The sequence below is a fragment of the Myxocyprinus asiaticus genome, chromosome 4, assembly GCF_019703515.2.
Source record: "Myxocyprinus asiaticus isolate MX2 ecotype Aquarium Trade chromosome 4, UBuf_Myxa_2, whole genome shotgun sequence".
Taxonomy (NCBI): domain Eukaryota; kingdom Metazoa; phylum Chordata; class Actinopteri; order Cypriniformes; family Catostomidae; genus Myxocyprinus; species Myxocyprinus asiaticus.
The window spans coordinates 12816573-12838563 of record NC_059347.1 but is presented as its reverse complement, the minus strand read 5'-3'; the positions used below and the strand labels follow the sequence as shown (position 1 = coordinate 12838563).

The window sequence follows — 21991 nt, the reverse complement described above, 5'->3', positions numbered from 1 at the left end:
GGCCCCAAAGAGTATTTGGACACTTTAGGAAACTTAAAGGTACACTTAAGTCAGGTTTAAAAATGTATTAATTGTATTAAGAACAAAATATCTATTGTTTATCATTTGAGGCTATAATTATGTTGGCTTGACAAAGTTTAGTTTAGGGTTTTTCAAAATCCCTAAAATGATACCAACATTTCTAACACTAACTCCTTTAGCGTCTTTACTCGCTGAGCTACCCAGGCCCTCCCGATGATCTTGTATTCTTAGTAAATTCAATAGGTGTTTATCCGTTAAATGTGTTTCCATCACAATTTATGCGCATTTCTTCTTTTCAAATAAAAAAATTATCCACCTCAAGCGAGTGTATACGTTTTAATGCGCATTTTGGAGATTTTATTTGCATCTTGCCGTTTCCATCCAGCAGTTTTTATGCGATATCCCAAAATGCGCATTAAAATATGTGGATCAAAATCCAACTTATGTGACAGTCTGTCTGACTATCTACCTAGCCAGCTAGCTAGCTGTTTGTCTTTCTGTAATTTCTGTATAACCATCAAACTTCAAACTTTTAAAACAAGGTTTTGTCAAGCCAACATCAAAGTTCGTCTTGACCTGAATAACTGCCTATCTAGTTTTATAGATATTTTTAATGTAACACTTTGCAATAAGGTTCCATTCGTTAACATTAGTTAATGCATTAGGTATCATGAATAACCAATGAACAATATATATTTTTACAGCATTTATCAATCTTATCAATCTTTATCAATCCAAGTTAATGTTAGTTAATAAAAATACAATTGTTCATTGTTAATTCATGTTAGTTCAGTACATAAACTAATGTTAACAAATACAACTTTTGATTTAAAACATGTATGTTGAAATTAATGTTATCCAAGATTAGTAACTGCTGTAAAAGTATTGTTCCTTGTTAGTTCATGTTAACCATTGTTGTTAATTAATGTAACCTTGGAATCTGGATGGAACCTTTGTAAAGTGTTAGCATTATAATATATAATTGAAATACATTTAAATGTGGTTTAAGTGTCCAAATAAAAGCAAAAATCAACCAAGATTTTGTGAGGTTTATGCTTAAAACAAGAAAATCAATCTGGTAAGAAAAAATAAACTTGATTCAAAATACAGTATATTCTCTGAAAACAAGTCTTAATATCTTATGTGACTTTGCTTCTCAAGTAAATGTATCTTGTTTTAAAGATGTTTTCCTAGGAAACAAGACAAAACTACTGATTAGGAAAATGCATTATTTTGCAGTTTAGTCCTCTCTTTCACTGGTTTCCTTCCCCCTTTCATGCTTACTCTTTCTCTTCTTGTCTTTCACAGTTTGGTTGACTGTTTCCTGGTAGATGCGGCAGTCATCAGTCTCAGTATGTCCCCTACCGGGAATTTCCTGGCCTCGTCGCATATCTACAGTCTAGGTGTTTACTTATGGTAAGAGATTTTTTTGCAGATACTGTGACTCTTGTTTTTACTTCTTATTAAATTGGTTGTTTCACCCATAAGATACCGAGATTAGAGCGGTAGAGTTTTGGTAAGAAGTTAAAACTATGATCTTCTCATTATTGATCATGACTGAACATATTTACTGTTTGTCTTGTAAGAGAAAATGAAAAGGTGTTGTGGGTTGTAATGCATTCAAGACTTCGTGAGGTTGTAGCTTCAATCTGCTGATAACTTATCAATGGCTTTGAACAGTTTTAAAGGGATATTTCACCTACAAATGAAAATTCTCATTCATTATTAACTCTCATTAACCCTCATTTTGTTCCAATACCTGTGTGATTCATTTTTTTTCTCTGTGTAGCACAACGAAAGATATTTAGCAGAATGTCCAAAGTGCTGTTTAATAATAGGGACTGAGGGCTGTCAAGCTAAAAAAAAAAAAATTAGAGATCGACGATATTGTTTTTTAATGACGGATTCAATACTGATTATTTTTTGTATATGCATAATATTATATAATATTGTGTCTACAAAGAATTAATTTAACTCCTTTTAGTTGCAATATATACTTGTGCAAAGCCCCTCATATTATTATTATGATGATGATTATTATTATTATTAAAGTCCCTAATATTTAAGATTAAGTCTTTTGTGTCTAACTTTAATCTGTAGTATTAATTTAATCCCGGTATTAAAGAACCAATAATGATTAAGTGGAAGTATTGGTTAAAAATCTTGGTCAAAGCGATTAACGGTCTCTAAAAAGAAAAAAACACTATAAAGTGAATTAAAGTAGTCCATGAGTCCTATATTTTGAGCGTCTTCTGAAGCCAAACAATAACCAAAATTTAAGTTGTCGCATCTCTTAAATCTCTTTTTCGCAAGACGCGTTGTGCCTAGTTTGACAGCAGTGGTGAGTAGGTATGGGAATTGTAAGGTAAATTTTACAGTTCCAGTTCCAATTCTTCTTAACGATTTTGATTCTTTAATGTTTCCATTAACGATTCTTTTAGAAGAATTATTTGGAAATAAGATATGCAATTCTTTCTGCATTTGATGCCCTCAGCAGCTTGTTGCCAAATAATGAGATCATTTCAGATTTTGACGGAGCAGATATAACAAATCAGAAATAAATGTAATACAATTTCTGCTGATAAAAGGTGTGTTTACTCAGGCATAAATGCAATCCAATAATAGATCCTAACTATACATTAAAAATTCTAAAACAAAAACATAATTCATTCGTTCATTTGATAAATTTACACTGATTACAACAAAACTCATTCAAAGCAGTGTTCCATCCGCATTGTCGGAAAATTGCACATTCAGAAAGCGGTAATGGAACTGAAAGTCATGAAAACCATACAGTTCCAGTATTTTCAAAAAAAATAAAAAATAAATGACCTCAACCCTAATGGCAAACACCCTAGAACCAATGAAGTGGGAAATAGTGATATTTGAATTGAACATGAGTGTGAAGGAGATTTAATTTGCATATAGTATGAATACAATATAGAGTTATTAAGAAACTGCTGATGTAGAGCTGTCTGTACATATCTATATTACATCCATTGACGTTCACATGCCATTAAGTTCATATCTATAAAACAAAAGTATCCTCATCACGTAGCACGTTAAATTCTAAAAAAAACTGCATCTTCCGGCATTCCACAGCCTCCTTTCCAATTGGTAACCGGTTAGAACGAAATTAAAGAATGGTTAATAATATTATTTTTAAAATGACAGTACTCTGTGTTAAGGGTGGGTGAAATACCAGTTACAGTGTTTCTAGATCTCACAAGAGAAACAGGGCATCTGTTTTTGGAAATCAAGCTCAAAATAAGGGACTTGCCTCACCCAAAATAAGCAATTATGTTTTTTCCCATGTGAGGGGAATTTTCAGGATAGAAATCAAAACAACCATAGTATTTGCCAATATAAAATAACATATTTTCAATAAATGTATTATTATTTTTTTCACCCAATTTGGAATGCCCAATTCCCAATGTGCTTTTAAGTCCTCGTGGTCGTGTAGTGATTTGCCTCAATCCGGGTGGCGGAGGACAAATCCCAGCTGCCTCCGCGTCTGAGACCGCCAACCCGCGCATCTTATTACGTGGCTTGTTGAGTGCGTTGCCACGGAGACATAGCGCGTGTGGAGGCTTCACGCCATCCACCGCGGCATCCACGCTCAACTCACCATGCGCCCCACCAAGAACGAACCACATTATAGCGACCACGAGGAGGTTACCCAATGTGACTCTACCCTCCCTAGCAACTGGGCCAATTTGTTTGCTTAGGAGACCTGGCTGGAGTCACTCAGCACACCCTGGGATTGGAACTAGCGAACTAGCAAACTTCAGGGGTGGTAGCCAGCGTCTTTTACCATTGAGCTACCCAGGCTCCCCAATAAATGTATTCTTAATATTAAATGTATCCCCAAAAATATTTAACATTTTTAAACATTCATTTGGCCATCTAAAATCAATTAATAGCCAAAATCTCTCTCTCCTGCATGCACGCACACTGTTTGGACTAAACCTCACCTTTTACTGGCTGAATAATTTGTATTGTTTTAACACTGGTTTTTAAACTAGCGGTTTCCTTTAGAATCAAAGCACATGCTTATCATGTTTTAAAAAGACAGAAGCTTCATTTTTTCGGGCAACAGGAATTGGTGTAACTCCGAAAATGTACTTTCATGAAATAATTATCGGATCAAAATTAACCAGTTATTAACCGGTTACAAACATTTAACAATAACGTTTTCACTCCATAACAATTGAAAGGGATTTCTTTCCCGTTTTCGGTGACATTCTGCAAAATAATTTGTTCGTTTTCGCTTTTCGTTTTCATTCCTTGAAACATTTTTAGTGACGGGTTAAAACTGGGTATTTGGTTTTTTTTATGTAACTATTTAGATCATTTACACTGCACATTTTAATAAAAATGTAGGTCATCCAGCTCCTCTGCATGCAGAAAATGTGCATATTGTGCACAGTGTACATACTATATACAGTAGAAATAGTAAAAGGATGATGGTAGTATGCTATTCTGAACATAGCCTTTGCTTTGAAAAGCATGTTTTAATGTTTCTTTTTTTAAGATCATGATTCAAATGAGTTTCTGCAAGTATTACTCTTTCAAATATGACATATTCAGCCTGTGTTATTACATGCCATTTGTTCTGGTTGGTTTTTAGGTCCAATAACACACTGTGCAGTATGGTGTCATTGCGCCCTCTGCCTTCAGACTATGAGCCCACTGTGATCATGCTGCCTGGCACCTGCCTAAGCAAAGGTGCGACTACAGTACTATAGTGATTATAGTTTAAAGAGCACATATGATTAAATCTCACTGATTGTGTTCTTTTTGAGCAGATACAGAAGAGGTGGAAGTCTTGGATGATGATGGCTCTGAGATGGAGGAGTACATATCACCAGCACAGCTGGACGAATAGCTGGTCACACTCTCTCTGCTTCCTGATTCACGTTGGAAGAACCTCCTGCATCTCGACAACATCAAGGTTTGCATCGGTCTAAAACCTGCAAAGAACAATTCCCTGCAGGGTTATCTAAGTTTTTCTTTTTCAACTTGTTTTTTCTATTTAGTTTTCACCCTATGATTTTTTTTTCTTTTCGTTTTTCATTGTTTGTTTAGTTCTGTGTGTGTGTGTGTGTGTGTGTGTGTGTGTGTGTGATTTACCTGGATTCAATGGATTTAGTTTCTGTATTTTATTACGGCTGCTAAATTGTTTAACTGATATATTTATGTATGTGAAATGCTGTTAAATTAATTTAACACAGTCAACACACTTAACGACATTATAAACGTTTCTTTCCATTTGCATTTCTAAAGACTGGTAGGAATTACTCAAGGACACATCAACAATCCCATAGCCTACATGATAGAGAAAGATCTTCTAAGTAGATATGTTAAATGAAGGCAGATTTTCAAGGTTTCAAATCTGATTATATCAAATATTAAAAACAAATTTTTTTATTTTAGTTAAGTTAGTTTTGGAGCCATTATTTATATATATATATATATATATATATATATATATATATACACACACACATATTATTTTAATTATTTTATAGTTTAAATTTAAGTTTTTCTAATAATATTTTTTTAAATTAAATTAAATTTAACGAAAATGTTTACATACGATTTTGTTTACGAAAATAGTCCTGCTTAATTGTAATCTGTTTGAAAGACTGTACAAAATCCTTTATAATTATTACAGTCTTTTTCTACAGAAAAGGAACAAAGCCAAAGAACCTCCAAAAATCCCCAAAGCTGCACCCTTCTTCAGTTCACTCTCCCCGAAACACCTGCAGAGGACCAGGTTAACTCTCTTTTTCTCATTGGAGTTTAATGTGCAGAGACATCCATTATTAAACCATTTGTTGACTTCCTGAAGAGTGAAAACACTGTGGCTCAAAACATTGCTCTGTTTGTTTGAGTGGTGCGACGTCAACTTCTGGCTTAGTTTTACTGTGACATTAGCAGTGCTGAGATTAAGGTGTAAAAAGGGAATTAGGAGTGTTTGGGAAACCTGTTTGGATCCAATCGTTAGCACCATTATTATTGTTATTGCATATGTAGCAGTGTCAGAAATAAAGTTTTATATTAAGGGGCAATTTTTGCCTCTGGATTTGATTTTCAGAGGCATTTTTACCTTTATGAGGGCATATTTTTTCTAACAATTTTAAACAAACTGTATCTCATCCATTTATGTCAAATACGTAAATATAATCAATACATTAAAAGATTGAGGATTCAGAATTTATTTTCTTTTACCTTAAGAATTAAATCAACATCAACTCACATTTATGTCATAAAATGCGCAACTAGGACCGTAAGAAAATATTAAGAACTAAATCAGATGTTACAAATAAAAAACAGAAAAATGTATTATGAGGGACATGTTTTGCACCCACATTTCACTTTCATTGCAAGTGCCGTCCTGTAACCATGATTTTATCTTTTTGTTTTTTTAAATGAGTCTAAATTTTGCTGTGGAAATCATTATGCCATTAATTGAACTTAACTTGAATTTAACCTGGAACATTCTTTAATTTTCTTTAACCTAGACATTAATGCTCACCCAACAAAATGATGTTCTGTCTCTTCTTCAGTCTAAAGTTGTCAACTTGGGAGTGTTGGCACAGAAATCCACCTTCTACTTTCAGCTTGAGAATGCTTTAGACAGCTGCTCGTGTAAGTCCTTTATGCTGCTTGATGATGTGATACATTACTATTAAAAAGGTTTTATAAATCAAATGCAAAGCAATCATTTGTATTGAGTGTGTGTTTTTTTTTTTTTTTGGTGTCATGATAGATGAGGAGCCTGTGATGCTGGTGAAGGAGTTGGGCCCCTCTGCCATTGAAACAGAACTTCGGGCCCTGTCTCCAGATATGGGTGGAGATGTCAGAGTCATGCAGAGCTTCCTGAAGATGATCATCAGCATTCTTCAATCTAAAAGAGATTTTGACCTGGCTCAAGCCTACTTTGCATTGTTCCTTAAGGTACAGTAGGAGCCTTATTAAAACTAGCCCTATAACAATAAGGTGTTATTTAAATAATTAAGTTAGTTTAGTTTGATTTTACTGTTGCATTTTGAAGTAAAAAAAATTAAATTCTAAAGGTTCCAGATGCTTAGGTGATCAATACTCCAATATCCAATGTAAACATGAAATGTAATTAAGTAATTGTTAATTAGTCATTAATTGCAATTATGTAACCAACCAACTTTGAGTGTGTGGATGGCCGTGTACCTCAGCCACCACTGAAGACCATTTTTGGACCAAGGAAAAACCTGGTTGTGCCATAGTCTATGGGTGTTTTGAAATTGTGAAGGCCAGGTTAATTGGTGTGAGCATAAAAACAGATCATTATTTAATCTGAAGGGTTTGAATAGGTCTTGTTGTGGTGTTAGTACTAATATCATATATGTGCACTATACCTCAATAAGGCCCTGAATAATGTTTCACCCGTGCATTAATGCAGCCCTGACCACCTCATCAAAATCTCACTCCAACTAGGTAACCTAGGTTGGCAACCCTGCTACCAATACTAATGATTTATTGGTAAAGTACTAGAGTAAATGGGGTTTGCAAGGTGCTTTAGGCATACAGGAAATGGACATTGATACTGTAGCTGAAAATAGACAGTACTGGGAAAAACACCAATAGACAGTAAGTATTGTTTAGAATCAAACTAAATTGTAAAAGCAAACAGTTACTGAATCAAATGCATATCTGAACTGTTAACCGTGATCAAAATTAGAAGTTTTTGTTTTTTTGCCTTTGTTTTTGCTAAAATCAATTCCATAGATCTTATAATATTAATAATTCCAAAATATTTTGGACATTATGGCATACAAATAAATTGCAGTAGGGAACAAGTCTTTTTTTAGTCTAAATTTAGCTATAACTAAATATTGAACTGCTAATATAACCCAAATTCCCAAAAAGTTGGGACAGTATGGAAAATGCTAATAAAAACAAAAAGGGTTGATTTGTAAATTCTGTTCACCCTGTGCTATATTGAAAGCACTACAATAACAGATTATTTTATGTTTTACCTTGTGAATTTAATTGTTTCTTTGAAAATATACACATATTTAAAATCAGATGGTTCCAGTATGCTCCAAAAAAGTTGAGACGGGCAATTTAATCAATGTGACAAGTTGATTAAACCTTTGTCAGTCAACATCATTCGACGCTGCATCCCCAGATGCAAGTTAAGGCTTTACTATATAAAGCAGAAGCCATACATCAACACTGTCCAGAAGCGCCACTGATTCTCTGGGCTTGGTCTTATATGAGATGGAAAGTAGAACAGTGGTATTGTGTTTTGTTACATTTTGGAAAAAACAGCCATCGTGTTCTCCAGGCCAAAGAGGAAAAAGGACCATCAAGCTGTTTTCAGCAGCGTCAGGTCCAAAAGCCAGTATTGTTTTGGTATGGGGGTGTGTCAGTGCCCGAGGCACATCTGTGAGAGCACCATTAATGCAGAAAGAAATGTTAACATTTTAGAGCAACATATACTGCCATCCAGACGCCGTCTTTTCCAGGGACGTCCCTGCATTTTCCAGCAGGACAGCGTCAATTTACATACTGCCCGAATTACAAGTGCATGTCTGTGTGAGCAGAGAGTGCGGGTGCTAGATTGGCCTGCCTGCAGTCCAGACCTGTCTCCAATTGAGAATGTGTGTTGCATTATGAAGTGCTCAATATGGCAGCAAAGTCCACGTACAGTTGCACAGTTGAAGACTTTCATAATGGATGAATGGGGGAAAATTCTGCTTGCTAAACTAAACAAACTTGTGTCTTCAGTGCCCAAATGCTTAATAAGTGTTATTAGAAGAAATGATGTTACACAGTGGTAAACACTCAACTGTCCCAGCTTTTTTGGAATGTGTTACAATTATCTGATTTGAAATGAGTGTATATTTAAAAAAAAATAATAAAAAAAAAAGAAAACACACACAATTGAATTCACAAGGTAGAACATCAAATAATGTGTGAAAATGTCATTCCATTACACCCCTAGTTGTACTGGATTTGTCTGGTTCTGAAACAGCAGATGGCAGCAAAAGTATATACAAATATTTACCTTCATGGTTCGTAGTCCTGCACAAAATACCATTCACAAACTGGCTCCTTCATATACAGCCACTATTTGACCCAAAATAAAATTCAGTAACATCTGAACAGTATCTTTTAACACTATTCTGGATGTTTGACATTAAATAAGTGATGCAGATATTTTCCTTTGTGGTCTTTAAGTCACAAAGAACCTCATCTTTGTGTTTTAGCTGCATCTTCAGTTCATCGCGGAGCAGCCGGAGCTGATGGAGGCACAGAGAGTGTCCAGACTTCTGGAGGAGACGTGGATCTCCCTGCAGATGCTCTTAAACCAAAACATTTGTCTGTTGTCATACATCAAGAGTGCACTGCTGTAGAGCACCTTCTCATCCTAGATTTTGTTATGCTTTTCTAAGAATGTTTGTATGACAAAATTTTCTTGACCTAGATTGTTAACAAATTAAAATTATACAAAATGTATATGTGATTTTTAAGTGTGGCTTAAGTGTTCAAATATGTTTTGGGCTCCCTAGTGACAAACTTTATGTTATAGAAATGCGTGCACATCCATTTAGCCACCAAAATTCCCTCAGTCTTACAGATGCAAAGTGTGGTCCCATGGCAGAAATGATCCAACATCATCCTTCTTTTTTATGACTGAGCCGCAAGGGAGCGATTGTGCAGTTGTGGTTGTTTTGTGCTGAGCAGATACTGAACAGATGTGTCCCCTGTGTGTGTGTGGGAGCCCAGCTTTAAAGGATGACCAGTCATGCAGGCCGGGATGGATTTGGACTCCGTGTGGGTGAATTTTCAGACCGTTCCTTATAGCACATTAATTGTCATTGAAAGTGGCATTTGTGGAAAATTAAAGGAAAGGATCCCTTGCAGTGCACATAAAGTCAAACAGTGGAAATTGCTGTCACCTTTATTAAAAGAATACAACTAAAAGAAGTCTCTCCAGAGGTCTTGGGTAAAATTTTGAAGAAAACATGATGGTGTTTCAAAGCAGGTTTAAAAAAGTACTGGACCGATTCCCTGGTATAGTATCAGATGGTTACAGCATGGTACTTCAGGATGTAACCTAATGTAAAGGTTTAAGGTTTGCTCATATTTATCAACCACAAATGTGAATGTTTACATGGCATGGTACTTCAAAAGTAGAAGTATGTCCACAAAAAAAACCATGGCATTACCATGGTACCATGTCTAAAAATGTCAATACCATGAAATGTTTGGAACTTTTTTTGTAATGAAAATGTCTCCTTTCGTCCAAAATACAGTATATCACCTACACGATCCATTTGGTTAATACCATGTTTCCCCCTGACTACACCGGACAAGATGCGAAGGCCGTTTCACATCACTCAAGTAGAAAAAAGTCAGGGGAAAAATAAGGTAACTATTAATGAATAAATAAATTATGAGCCATCGAATAAAAGTCTAGTTTTTCTTTGCACTTTAATACCATCACCAGTGAGGCAAACACTTGTGTGGAAAATCACAAACTGGTGCAAACTTATTTTAATTTAATACATTTTATGGATTTGAATCATTCCTCACATAGTTTTCTAGTATTAGACGCTAGCATTATAAGTAACAGTTAAAGAAATAGTTCACCCAAAAATGAAAATTCTCTCATCATTTACTCACCCTCATGCCATCCCAGATGTGTATGACTTTTTAGAAGAATATCTCAGCTCCATACAATGCAAGTGAATGGTGACCAAAACTTTGAAGCTCCAAACAGCACATAAATGCAGCATACAAGTAATCCATAAGACTCCAGTGATTAACTGACTGTAAAAGTGAGAAATAGATCAATATTCATGTCCTCCTCCTCCTCCTTTTTTATTTATTTATTTATTTATTTTTTACTATAAATCTTCACTTTCACATCTAAAAGTCAAACATGGCACCTATTAAGTTTTTCTTTCAGATGTGAAAGTGGAGATTTAGAGTAAAAAAAGACCTAAATATTGACCTGTTTCTCACCCACATCTATTATATCTCTTCTGGGGATATGGATTAAAACACTGGAGTCAGATGAATTATTTTCATGCTGCCCTTATGTACTTATTGGAGCTTTCAATTTCTGGTCACCATTCACTTGCATTGAATGGACCAACAGAGCTGAAATATTCTGAACAAAAACAATTTTAGTAGCAGAAGAAAGTCACACATCTGGGATGAGGGTGAGTAAATAAGATATTTTTAATTTTTGGGTGAACTGTCCCTTTATTAATACAATGGGTGTTTAATGTTTTTAATGCTTTGTGTATTTAATATTAATTATAAATGTTACTTTATTGTCCTACATGCTGTTTAATATATATGTATATATATATATATATATATATATATATATATATATATATATATATATATATATAATCACACATCCATAAATGACATATATCTGCCCAATTTCTCCACAAACAAGTTATACTTCCCCATTCTTCTAAATGACCCTTCTTCAAAGGCCGCCACTCTCCCATCTCCGAGCACCACTCCTGAAAAGAGGGTGCTCCAGCCGACCTCCAACCCCTTAAAAGTATCTGCCTGGCGATCATGACACTGGTTAAGACCAGACTCTTTATGTGTCTATTTTCAATATCGACGACCGCCCCATCACCCAAAATAACCGAGTGCCCAATACATCACACACCAAACTCTGAACCTTCAGCCAAAACTACTGGTATTAGCAAGCATCACATTTCTGTATTTAACCCCTCCAAAAATGGACCCCATTCACTTCCATGGTAAGTGCCTCACTGTAACCTCCATTTTCGGAACGAGTCGAAATAAATGTTTGCCACAAATGCTGCCGATTGAATTTAACTTGTATTAAACCCAGAAAATTCCTATCAAATCTGCATAAAGACAAAACAATAAAACATTTGAAAGAATTAATCCTCTCAAACTTGAATAACAATTGTATTTATTTATTTATTCTTACATGATTCGAACTGGGGGAAATGTCCATGCAAAAATGGTCCTCAAAAGAGGCTTCATTTTCTTCTACTGCAAAATATGATGATGATTATTATTATTATTTTTAATTTTGGCGTGAAATATGACCCGGACATGTTTCATCCAGCAGGTTGTGTGACTACATGTTCATTATTCAGTAGCTATTACCTTTGTTTGGATTAAATCGCAATCAATAGGATACACTGGATTAATAGGCCTAATAATTTAACATAATGATATATCAGTGCATCTGCTAAAACTTATGTAATAACAGACCATGACGTCCATCGAATCCAGGTAAATCACACACACACACACACACACACACACACACACACACACACAGAGCGCCCTACATAGGCGACAGTAAGACCCAGTGGAAGCCGCGAGCACCTATCAGAGAACGACATGACAACCGCGACACACTGACGGTACACATTCACGTCCACTCAGTGCACCTCAGGAACACACATTACAGGTAATCATCAACTATTTCGACAATCATGCTTATTATGTGCCTTTGCGGAATGTATGTGTGGTTTTTCCATGTGATGCTGTGATGTTATTGTTGCCTATACAGATCCCGTGAAGCGCTAGAGATGCTGAAAGTGACTGTAACCGCCTCTCGCGCCGCTCCTGAATACTGGATCGACGGATCCAAGAAAGAGACGCTGGCCGACTTCTATGAGCTCGAGTCTGAACTGGGACGGTAAGTGGAGGTGCTGCTGTATTGTGCCGATGAGTTATTGGGGTGGATGTGGTTGGTCGGAGGCTTATTGAAACGCTTGTTTAATTTCGGATGATATTTGCTGCTTGGACCTCTAATACAGAATATACAAGAATGGATAAGAGAAGTGCAAATATAGCTTTAATTAAAGAAATATTCCGGGTTCAATACAAGTTAAGCCAAATTAACAGTATTTGCATCTTAATGTTGATTAGCACTAAAATTAATTTAGACTCATACACTTTTCTAAAAAAAAAAAAAAAAAAAAAATGCAAAAATCTGGGTTACAGTGAGGCTTTTACAATGGAAGTCAATGGGACCAATCCATAAATGTTAAAATACTCTTTCAAAAGTTCAGCCACAAGACATGAACAATATGTGTGTTAACATAATTTTAGTGTGAAAAAATCGCTTACTAACCTTTTCTGTGTAAAAAACAACAACAATTTAAACAACTCTACAGCTCAAGTAATACACAAGTTATAACAGAAGTGCTTTTATAAAATTATAAGCTTCACATTTCTGCCTTTAAACCCTCAAAAAATTGGCCCCATTCACTTCCATTGAAAGTGCCTCGCTGTAACCTCGATTTTTGCTTTTTCTAAAGAAAAGGAGGGACAAGTCGAAATAATGTTTTTGTTTTTCTTTTTTCTTTTTTTCTTTTGCTAATGCCACAAAATGCTGTCGATTGAACTTAACTTGTAATGAACCCAGAATATTCCTTTAAGATATCACTCTGTAGGTAGGGGCTGGCTAGTTTGGGACCAAATGTTACTTTATATCGATATTGATAACCAATATTTCCTTTAATGTAAAAAAAAACAACAAAAAAAACATGTAAATTGATATTTTTCTTACAAGAATTTTGGCAACAAGTTTGAATGGTTGAGTGATGCTTGAGCTTGTAAAATGCAGTCAACACTACAAATGTGTAACAATTGACAAGGTTATTTAAACAAGTTCTTACTCCAAAGAACATGGGATATGTGCCTTTATTGCTTTTTTAAAAATAGTAATGAGACATAAATATGTACCATATTCATAAAAAGGTCTACATTAAAAATTCAAATTAAACAGTCACTCATGAGGGGGCAGCTAGTTTGAGACCTAATGTTGTTTTATAGTTATTGATGAACATACTTCCTCGTTCTGTTATTTGTTTGATCATTTTTCTTTCAATAATTTTGGCAACAATATTGAGTGGTTGAGATCGACAATAGTTTCTGTGCATTGTAAATTACAATACCAGTATCTAACCTGTCTAATACATCTCGCTGCATGCAAGAAATGCAGTTTGTGCCTTTATTTCTTATACACCCTGTTCATGGTAAGTGCCATTTATAAAATCCCATCACTTTAAATTGGAGGCACACATCAAAACAGGCAAGAATATTATATATTATAAGCTTTTTGCTGTAATTGACGAGGGATCTGAATTTTTTCTTTTAAAACATATCCTATTTCCCAGGGAGGGATTTTTGTGGTCCTCATCATGAATTCACTCTTAAATGGCTCCATGTTTTGAACAGAAATTTAGAGTTTCTTGAAATATTTCTACAGTAGCCACAAGGAAAATTAATATAATAGAAAAAGACTTACTAAGTGTCATTAGTTTAAACCAGAGTGATAAACTGAACTACTGTTTACGTTGCCACCTTTTCACTTGTCACCAGGCAATAAGTGCAACAGGAGAGGACAGCCTTAAAGTACAAGGTGTTCCCTTGGTCTAGGACACTGAGTTGAACTCTTTGTCAGTATCAAAAAAATAACAGAATGTTATATTGCACTGATTTTATTCTGGCAGAGTATAAAATGTAGGTGCCACGTAAAATATTAAATTAATTAATTCTTCTCAGAAGATCAGGCTTTTTAATAATTAATATTTTTTGTCACATTTGGAGTAATTTTACCTTTAAAAAATAACTTGCGGAAAAGTGGAGGTGACTTTTGATATAGACTTGTAGGAGACTTGGACCCTTACAAATAAAAAAATACTGGCACGGAATGATTACCATGTTCCTTGGCATTTACATGGTACCCCAACGTTCTTCAAAGAATATTATGATTCTATTTTTACCATGGTTGCATTTCTAAAAACAAAGTAATACCATGGTACGTTGGTACTGTTTTATTAGTGAGATCTTAATAACAGGTTTAAACAGCAAGTTTTATAACAAGGTATCAATTATTCTGTGTAAATGTAACTGGTCCTGCTCGACCTGCTCCTAGCGGGATTCAAACCGGGGTCTCCGGTATGGGAGGTGGGTGCGCTAACGAGGAGGCCAGGGGGAGTGAGGTTTACACACTGCACATCTACCTACCAGCTGGCTACCATTACATTCAGTTTCACAATAGTGCTATGGCATTGCTTTGGTTTTTGTTTCTACCCTTACAAAAAGTATTGTGGCAATACCAGTGATGGTATCAGATGGTAATACCATGACATTTTTATATATGCCATGATTCAGAAGGATTACCATATTCAAGTAACATGGTATTTACATGGTACTCCAAGGTACTTCAAAGAAAAGCATGGTACTACCATGATACTATATCTAAAAACCCATAGTTTTACCATGCAGTTTTAGGTGTAATTTAATTACAAAGTAATTAATTACTGTAATCTAATTACTTTTTCGAGTAGTGTAGCACATTGCATTTCAAATTCTTGTAATCAGATTACAGTTACTCACTTTCAATTAATTATGTTTAATTTACTTGGGTTATAGATATTTCTCAAATAATATTATATATGTAGAATTCAAACATGAATTACGTTAATAGATACATTTGTTTACGTTTTGTGACAACTGAAGGGCTTGCTCCTCCCAACGATCAATGAACAAGGAAATATAGACAATATGTTAAATTAATTTAGCGGAAAAACAAAAGCTTTTCTGTGAAAAGTTTAACTTAAATGTAATTAGAAAGTGAATATGTTTTCAATGAAGTGTAATCTCATTACAATTTTAGAGTAGTAAATAATAATTTGTAGGAAATTACTTTTTTGAGTAACTTACTCGACACTGGTACCATGGTAGTGTAACAATACAGACTGATCTCACCGTGAAATCGGAAACAGTAGATTGAATTTTCTTAAGATAAAATTGGTCTGTGCTTACCGAAACACTGCCCCCAGTGGCCAAAGCGGTAAGTGTTGTTGGGCATATGCGCATGTGTGAGCTCCATTTTTTGGGTGAAGTGTCCACAGAGGGGCGCCAAAAGTGAGTTGAGATGCGAGTTGTTTCCAGCTGTACAGGCTGGAAAACCTCAGAATTCAGCTTATAACTATTTATGCAAACGTGATTACTTCTTGATTTCAACACAGGATCCAAACCCGGTCCCTTACGCCGGTCGCCTCACTGAGGAAGGCATACACACCGGAGCCAATGCAAAATGTCTGATAGGAGATGCAGCTTGTCGGTGAGTCGGCATAATGTGGCCGATCCTAGGGTACCGGAACTCTCGGAAACAACATGCCAATTTACCGTGTGATCTTGTTGAACAATAAGAAATGACCCAGTGTCCCATGTGAAATTCTTAGTTCAATTTCAATGCAAAACAACAGTGCATTTTTGAAAGACAGGCAGATTCAGCTTAAATGTACTCTCTGGAGTCATGGGATGCTACTCGAACAGGAAAATAATTTAAAATTAGCACTCAAAATCTTTAAATATATAGATGTGATCTTATCATACACAAAATCTGGCTTGTGTTCTTTAACCATTTGAACAGTCTAGCTCTCTCTCACATATAACAGTTTGTGTTGAACCCAAATTGTCTTTGATAATCAGATTGTGGCATTTCAGCATCTCTGAACAGGGCGCAGCGCAGTGTGTAGGAGGGGAACATTCATCGATCTCTGACAGGGGGCCTTGAATTTGTTGCTGAGTGCATATAAAGTGTTTGGCTCTCGTTAACAATGGCTGTCTTACACAACTATTTCAGCCAGGCATAGAGTTACAGTCTGTACTTTCTAGACACTGAAAGGGTTAGTTCACCCAAAAATGCTGTTTCTCTCATCACTTACCCTTTCTTGACATCAGCAGTCTCCTTGACAATCACGATTTCAAGCTTGATTACATTTTCTAGTGCCACCTAGTGCTCTGCGCATGTGTCATGCACTAGGAAGTGTAATCGAGCTTGAAATCACGATTGCATCTAGAGACTGCAATGGCAAGGTGTAAAGTGAAAAAGTTGTTATATTTGGTCTGTTCTCACCCAAAACTGATCATATCATAATATCCAGAAACAACACTGTATGGCAATATGTGTTCTGCAGTGAACACTGCAATCTATATTTTGTTTTGCAGAAAAAAATGTCTAAACATTATTAAAACAAGATAATTTACTTGAAAACAAAATTATGCAAGTTAATGAGACTTCAGAGAATATGGGCCATATTTTAAGAGCACTAGCGCTAAGCACAGTGCTATACCATAAGTCATAAGCGCAATGTCAGTGGGCATGGCCATTAAGTTTTGGTATTTTCGTGCTAGTATACGCTAAGTCTAGGCACAAGTGGGCAGCCCTCTACGTAGCCAGTAAATCACTTCATATGCAACCAAATTCGATTCTATGCAACTAAAATATGTCTGTTATAAGACACTGGCTAGTAAATATTTAGATTTTACTCACCAGAGATTGAGTTGTGTACAGTAGTGGCGAAGAAGAACTTTAGCACCGCAATCCTTTTACTGAATAAGGAGCTGGCAATCTTGGTCTTTTACAGCATGTTGTGTCCTGTGAGTGTGCGCCCTGAAGGAAATTGACTTTATTTGGCTGCAGTGGGTCCCAATCTGTCATGATCATGCTCTCCATCACTTTAGTTAATCTGTGAAATGGCATTGACATTTCATTTAACCACATAAATTCTGACTTTGGTTAAACTTTTCCCCGGACTGTTTTCACTACATTCTCCATTTTAAAGCATGTTTACAGACCAGTAACGTGCCTGTTGGACTTCAGTTAGAAGGTAAAAGTGTTGCAAAACTCGAGAGCTTGTAGATTTGAATTTGAGAACACGTACAATAAATAGTTGTACAAGCAAGTCTAACACATTATTCAAGTAAAAGTTTCCTTTTGCTTCATTCCATGTATTTTGTATCCAAAGATGAGAACCACACACTCCATTTTAATTTCATGTCTCTTGTAATACCTTTTCTGTTATTTACAGTCAGTTAGTGATCGAAAAGATTAAAAGAAACATTGTTTCTAATCATATATTGCACAGATGAATGAAGAAAAAAAAACATGCAACTTCTCTCTCGTTAATGTGTGCTGCACTGCTGGTTCTCTTAAAGAGACAGTACCAATTTAGCGCTCGTTATACATATCAGTGTATACTCAATATAAATCGTAGAAGTGCACATAAACAAACATGTTACAAAATGTAGTAATGTAGTAAGTATAATAAATGTGTAAATACATAAATATTTAAAAGGCACAATCATACATTGTGAAATATTTTAACTTCAGAAAACACTATAAATATTAAAGAATTTAAAGTCCACTGAAGTGACTTGACAAGCGCTGTTCAATTTGCTGCTTTGAGTGATTTCTTACTGAAACAGGAAGTGGGGCGCGACATGTCGAACGACTCGTCCTGTTTTTAAAAATAGCCAATAACTGTGAAATATTTTAACTTCAGTAAACACTGTAAATATTAAAGAATTTAAAGTCCACTGAAGTGCCTTGACGAGCGCTGTTCGATTTGCTGTTTTGACTAATTTCCTACTGAAACAGGAAGTGTGGAACGTGTCGAACGACTCGTCCCATTTTTAAAAATAGCCAATAGGCTTTAGTTTACAGCCACATACACACCCCTTCACCACACTGCACATGCAAGAGCCACTTACTGGGGAAACTTGAGAAGCGATCTCAATATCGGCCAGCTTTCCTAAAGTTTTGAGAATGGAATTGTCATGGAAATTCTCCACCTGGAATTCACATGAGTGCGAATGTTCCAAACACACACAGGACACAGCTCAGTTTTTAGCTCAGCTTTATTCGTACCACCTGGCCGGGGGCAGAAGCTCCCGTGTCTTCTCCTAAACACACTTATGGCAGGCTTATATAGGATATACTTATGTATAATTCCTTGTTTGTTAACAAGTTGCATGTGATTTGACCTTAGCATGTTCATATCTCATGTGATATGAACTCAGCAAAATGTTTGTTAGGGATTATTGTATATTCTTGAGCAAACAAGTTGTCATATGATTGGACTTCAGCAGTATGTTTATTATAAAAAGGAGATATTGTCTTTTGCTTAAAAACAGATTGGTCATCCATTTCAACTCTTAAGCACAATATAGGGCTGCTCTCTTACTACATTTTCAAGCTTAAAGTATGTTATACATAAATAATAATGTTTTAATATACCTAACTATTATAATTTCTTTCACACTCCCCCCTTTGATTAATTTTGTTAATCACAATTAAATAGCATTTGCTGTTTTGTTTTATTTGCTAACATATTTGAGCAAACATAGGGGGTTTGTTTCATGTTATATCATCATGAGTTATTCAAAACTTACCCTCCTTCATGCATGCCTCATGTTTAACAAGCAGTTCACTCTAAAATGTTTCCACTAGGGTAGAGACGCTGGACTCCTATTGATATTCCAACCCCTCGCCTCTGGACTAGATCCCCACAAGGAACCTTCAGCATAGCACTAGTTCTCTAAGTCATACACTATTTTCGCTCTGATCCTCTGTGAATGGCGGTTGCCATTCTTCTTCCTTTTCATCATCCTCATTATTCACCTGTTGGTATTGTATAAGAGAAAATTCCCCAGCTACTATTAAACATACTTGATTACTTGTTCATTCTTGACACCTCATGACAATTCAGATAAGAAGGGGAACTGTATACAAGTCTGGGTCACACTATGGATAGTTCCGTGTGTGTCCAAAAAGTTTAAACCACCACGTCCTTGGTGGGTTTTTCCTTTTCTGTTGTGGTTGTATTGTGTTCTTGTCTGATCTTTGCCCTATTACCAATCTTAGGGCCCCCTCAATTTTCCTGACCCTCACTGGTCCCCCTAAGGGATTCTTCTGCCTCTGTCAAAGTTAGTGGCACGCCTGGTGTGAGCTGCGTTTCCTTGGCCCCACTGCTAAGCACTGAGGTGCTCGCCGATCCTTCCCACTCCTCCAGGCTTGACAGGGCCTTCCTGTAGTGGCTGGCATGGATCTAGTTAGTCCTCTCCACGATTTTTACCACCAAGTTGGTCACTGACAGCACCTGGTAGGGCCCGGTCCACCTAGGCTTCCTCCAATTTCTCCTTTTGCAGTCCTTCACCACCATCCAGTCTCCCAGTCTCAGAGAATGCAATTTCCCTTTCGCCTCCCTGGGGAGCGCTGCTTTCACCTGTCTACGAATATAACAAAGCACAGCAGAGAGGTTTGCACAATAACGCAACATTTCATCCTCACACTGGTAAGTATCAGGCAACTAAATATTTTGTGGTTCAGTTCCCGAGTTAAGGGGAATGCCAAAAAAATTTCAAATGGGCTCAAACCATTTCATTTCCTGAGCCTTGCCCGCATCAGCATTAACACCAATGGTAATGCCTGAACCCAGTTTAGTCCAGTTTCAATCGAACATTTGACCAATTTGTTTTTTTGTGTGCCATTTTCTCTTTCCACTGCTCCTACACTCTTAGGGTAGTAGGCGCAGTGTATTGTCATATCAATTCCCAAATACTGACCGGTGTGATGTAGGGCTTGATTCACAATGTGGGTTCCATTGTCACTGCTAATTTTCCCTGGAATGCCCCATCTGGGTATTATTTCTTACATTAGAATTTTTGCCACTGCACTTGCATCTGCCTTTTTAGTGGGGTATGCTTCTACCCACTTGGAGAACATGTCTACAATCACCAGGCAATACTTTTTGCCTTCTTAATTTAGCACATATTACAAATGTTTTTAATATTGGGGCATAAATAAGAAAACCCCTTTGTGAACCAGTACCTATTTATTTGTGAACCAGTTCCTATTTATTTCACTTAACATCCCTCCTTTTGACACATGGTCTACATCGTGTGTCAATTTGGCATTATGTGGAAATAAATGACATGGCAGGCATGGTTTACCATTTGGACCAACCCAAATACCATCTTGCTTTGAACAGTCAGCGTTCTTCCAGGCAGCTTTCTCCTCCACTGTGGCTCTGCTCTGTAAATCAATTAAATCTGCATTTGGTGTGTGTGTGTCAGTTTTTGGAACAGAAACAAAACTGTGGTTTTGAACTTCCTGTTGAGCAGCTTTCTTTGCTGCAGCATCTGCTTGTGCATTTAACCATAAATAAACAGTTCCAACTCAGCACTGGAGAGTGGTGTATCCTTGAGGTCTGGCCTGGGGGAGTAAATGGCTGTTATTGAAGCAACACAGTCATGTGGTTCACCATCATCTGCTGTGGGGAGAAAGTGACAGGTTTAAGAACTGTACCTCTTTTAACAGTAATGTTTAGGGGGCATGGGTAGCTCTGCAAGTATTGATGCTGACTACTACCCCTGGAATCGCGAGTTCGAATCCAGGGTGTTCTGAGTGACTCCAGGCAGGTCTCCTAAGCAACCAAATTGGCCCGGTTGCTAGGGAGGGTAGAGTCACATGGGGTAATCTCCTCGTGGTCACGATTAGTGGTTCTCACTCTCAGTGGGGTGCATGGTAAGTTGTGCATGGATCGCGGAGAATAGCATGAGCCTCCACGTGCTGGGAGTCTCCGCAGTGTCATGCACATCGAGCCACGTAATAAGATGCGTGGATTGACTGTCTCAGAAGCAGAGGAAACTGAGACTTGTCCTCCGCCACCCGGATTGAGGTGAGTACCGCGCCACCATGAGGACCTACTAAGTAGTAGTGGGAATTGGGCATTCCAGATTGGGGAGAAAAAGTAGGCTCAGGTAGGACTTTTAATTGGCCACTTCGATGCTTTACAACTTCACAAACTCGTCAGCTTCACAGGCACGTAGTAACTTAACATTTCAGCTTCACAAACATAACAGATTAAACGTGCAAGGAAAAACCCGTGGACGGTGGTCATGATGACGACCGTGCACACTGGGTATGTGACCCAGGGAAGGAGGAAATTCGCTCTTTTGCTGAACTGTTGGGTACTGCAGCCACTTGGGCATGTGGTGAAATCAAATAAAAAGGCAAAAAAAGATCCCGTCGACCCTGGATCGCCCGTCTCAGGGGCGCTTTGATGACCTTCGTGGGTTCTTAGTGGCCGGCTGTGAG

At 36.7% G+C, this 21991-nt stretch overlaps 1 protein-coding gene and 1 pseudogene across 1 annotated transcript in view; both read left to right on the top strand.

The window, feature by feature from the left end:
- The window catches only part of LOC127436992 (WD repeat-containing protein 36-like), a 51053-nt pseudogene extending 40616 nt beyond the window's left edge, over positions 1 to 10437 (top strand).
- Positions 10438 to 12369: 1932 nt separating this feature from the next.
- LOC127439888 (calcium/calmodulin-dependent protein kinase type IV-like) overlaps positions 12370 to 21991 on the top strand; it is an 81965-nt gene continuing 72343 nt past the window's right edge. The window contains exons 1-2 of the mRNA XM_051696177.1: positions 12370 to 12496; positions 12599 to 12727. Of these exons, the coding sequence (XP_051552137.1) occupies positions 12618 to 12727 (110 nt within the window). The 5' untranslated portion in view covers positions 12370 to 12496; positions 12599 to 12617. The remainder of the gene's footprint in view (positions 12497 to 12598; positions 12728 to 21991) is intronic.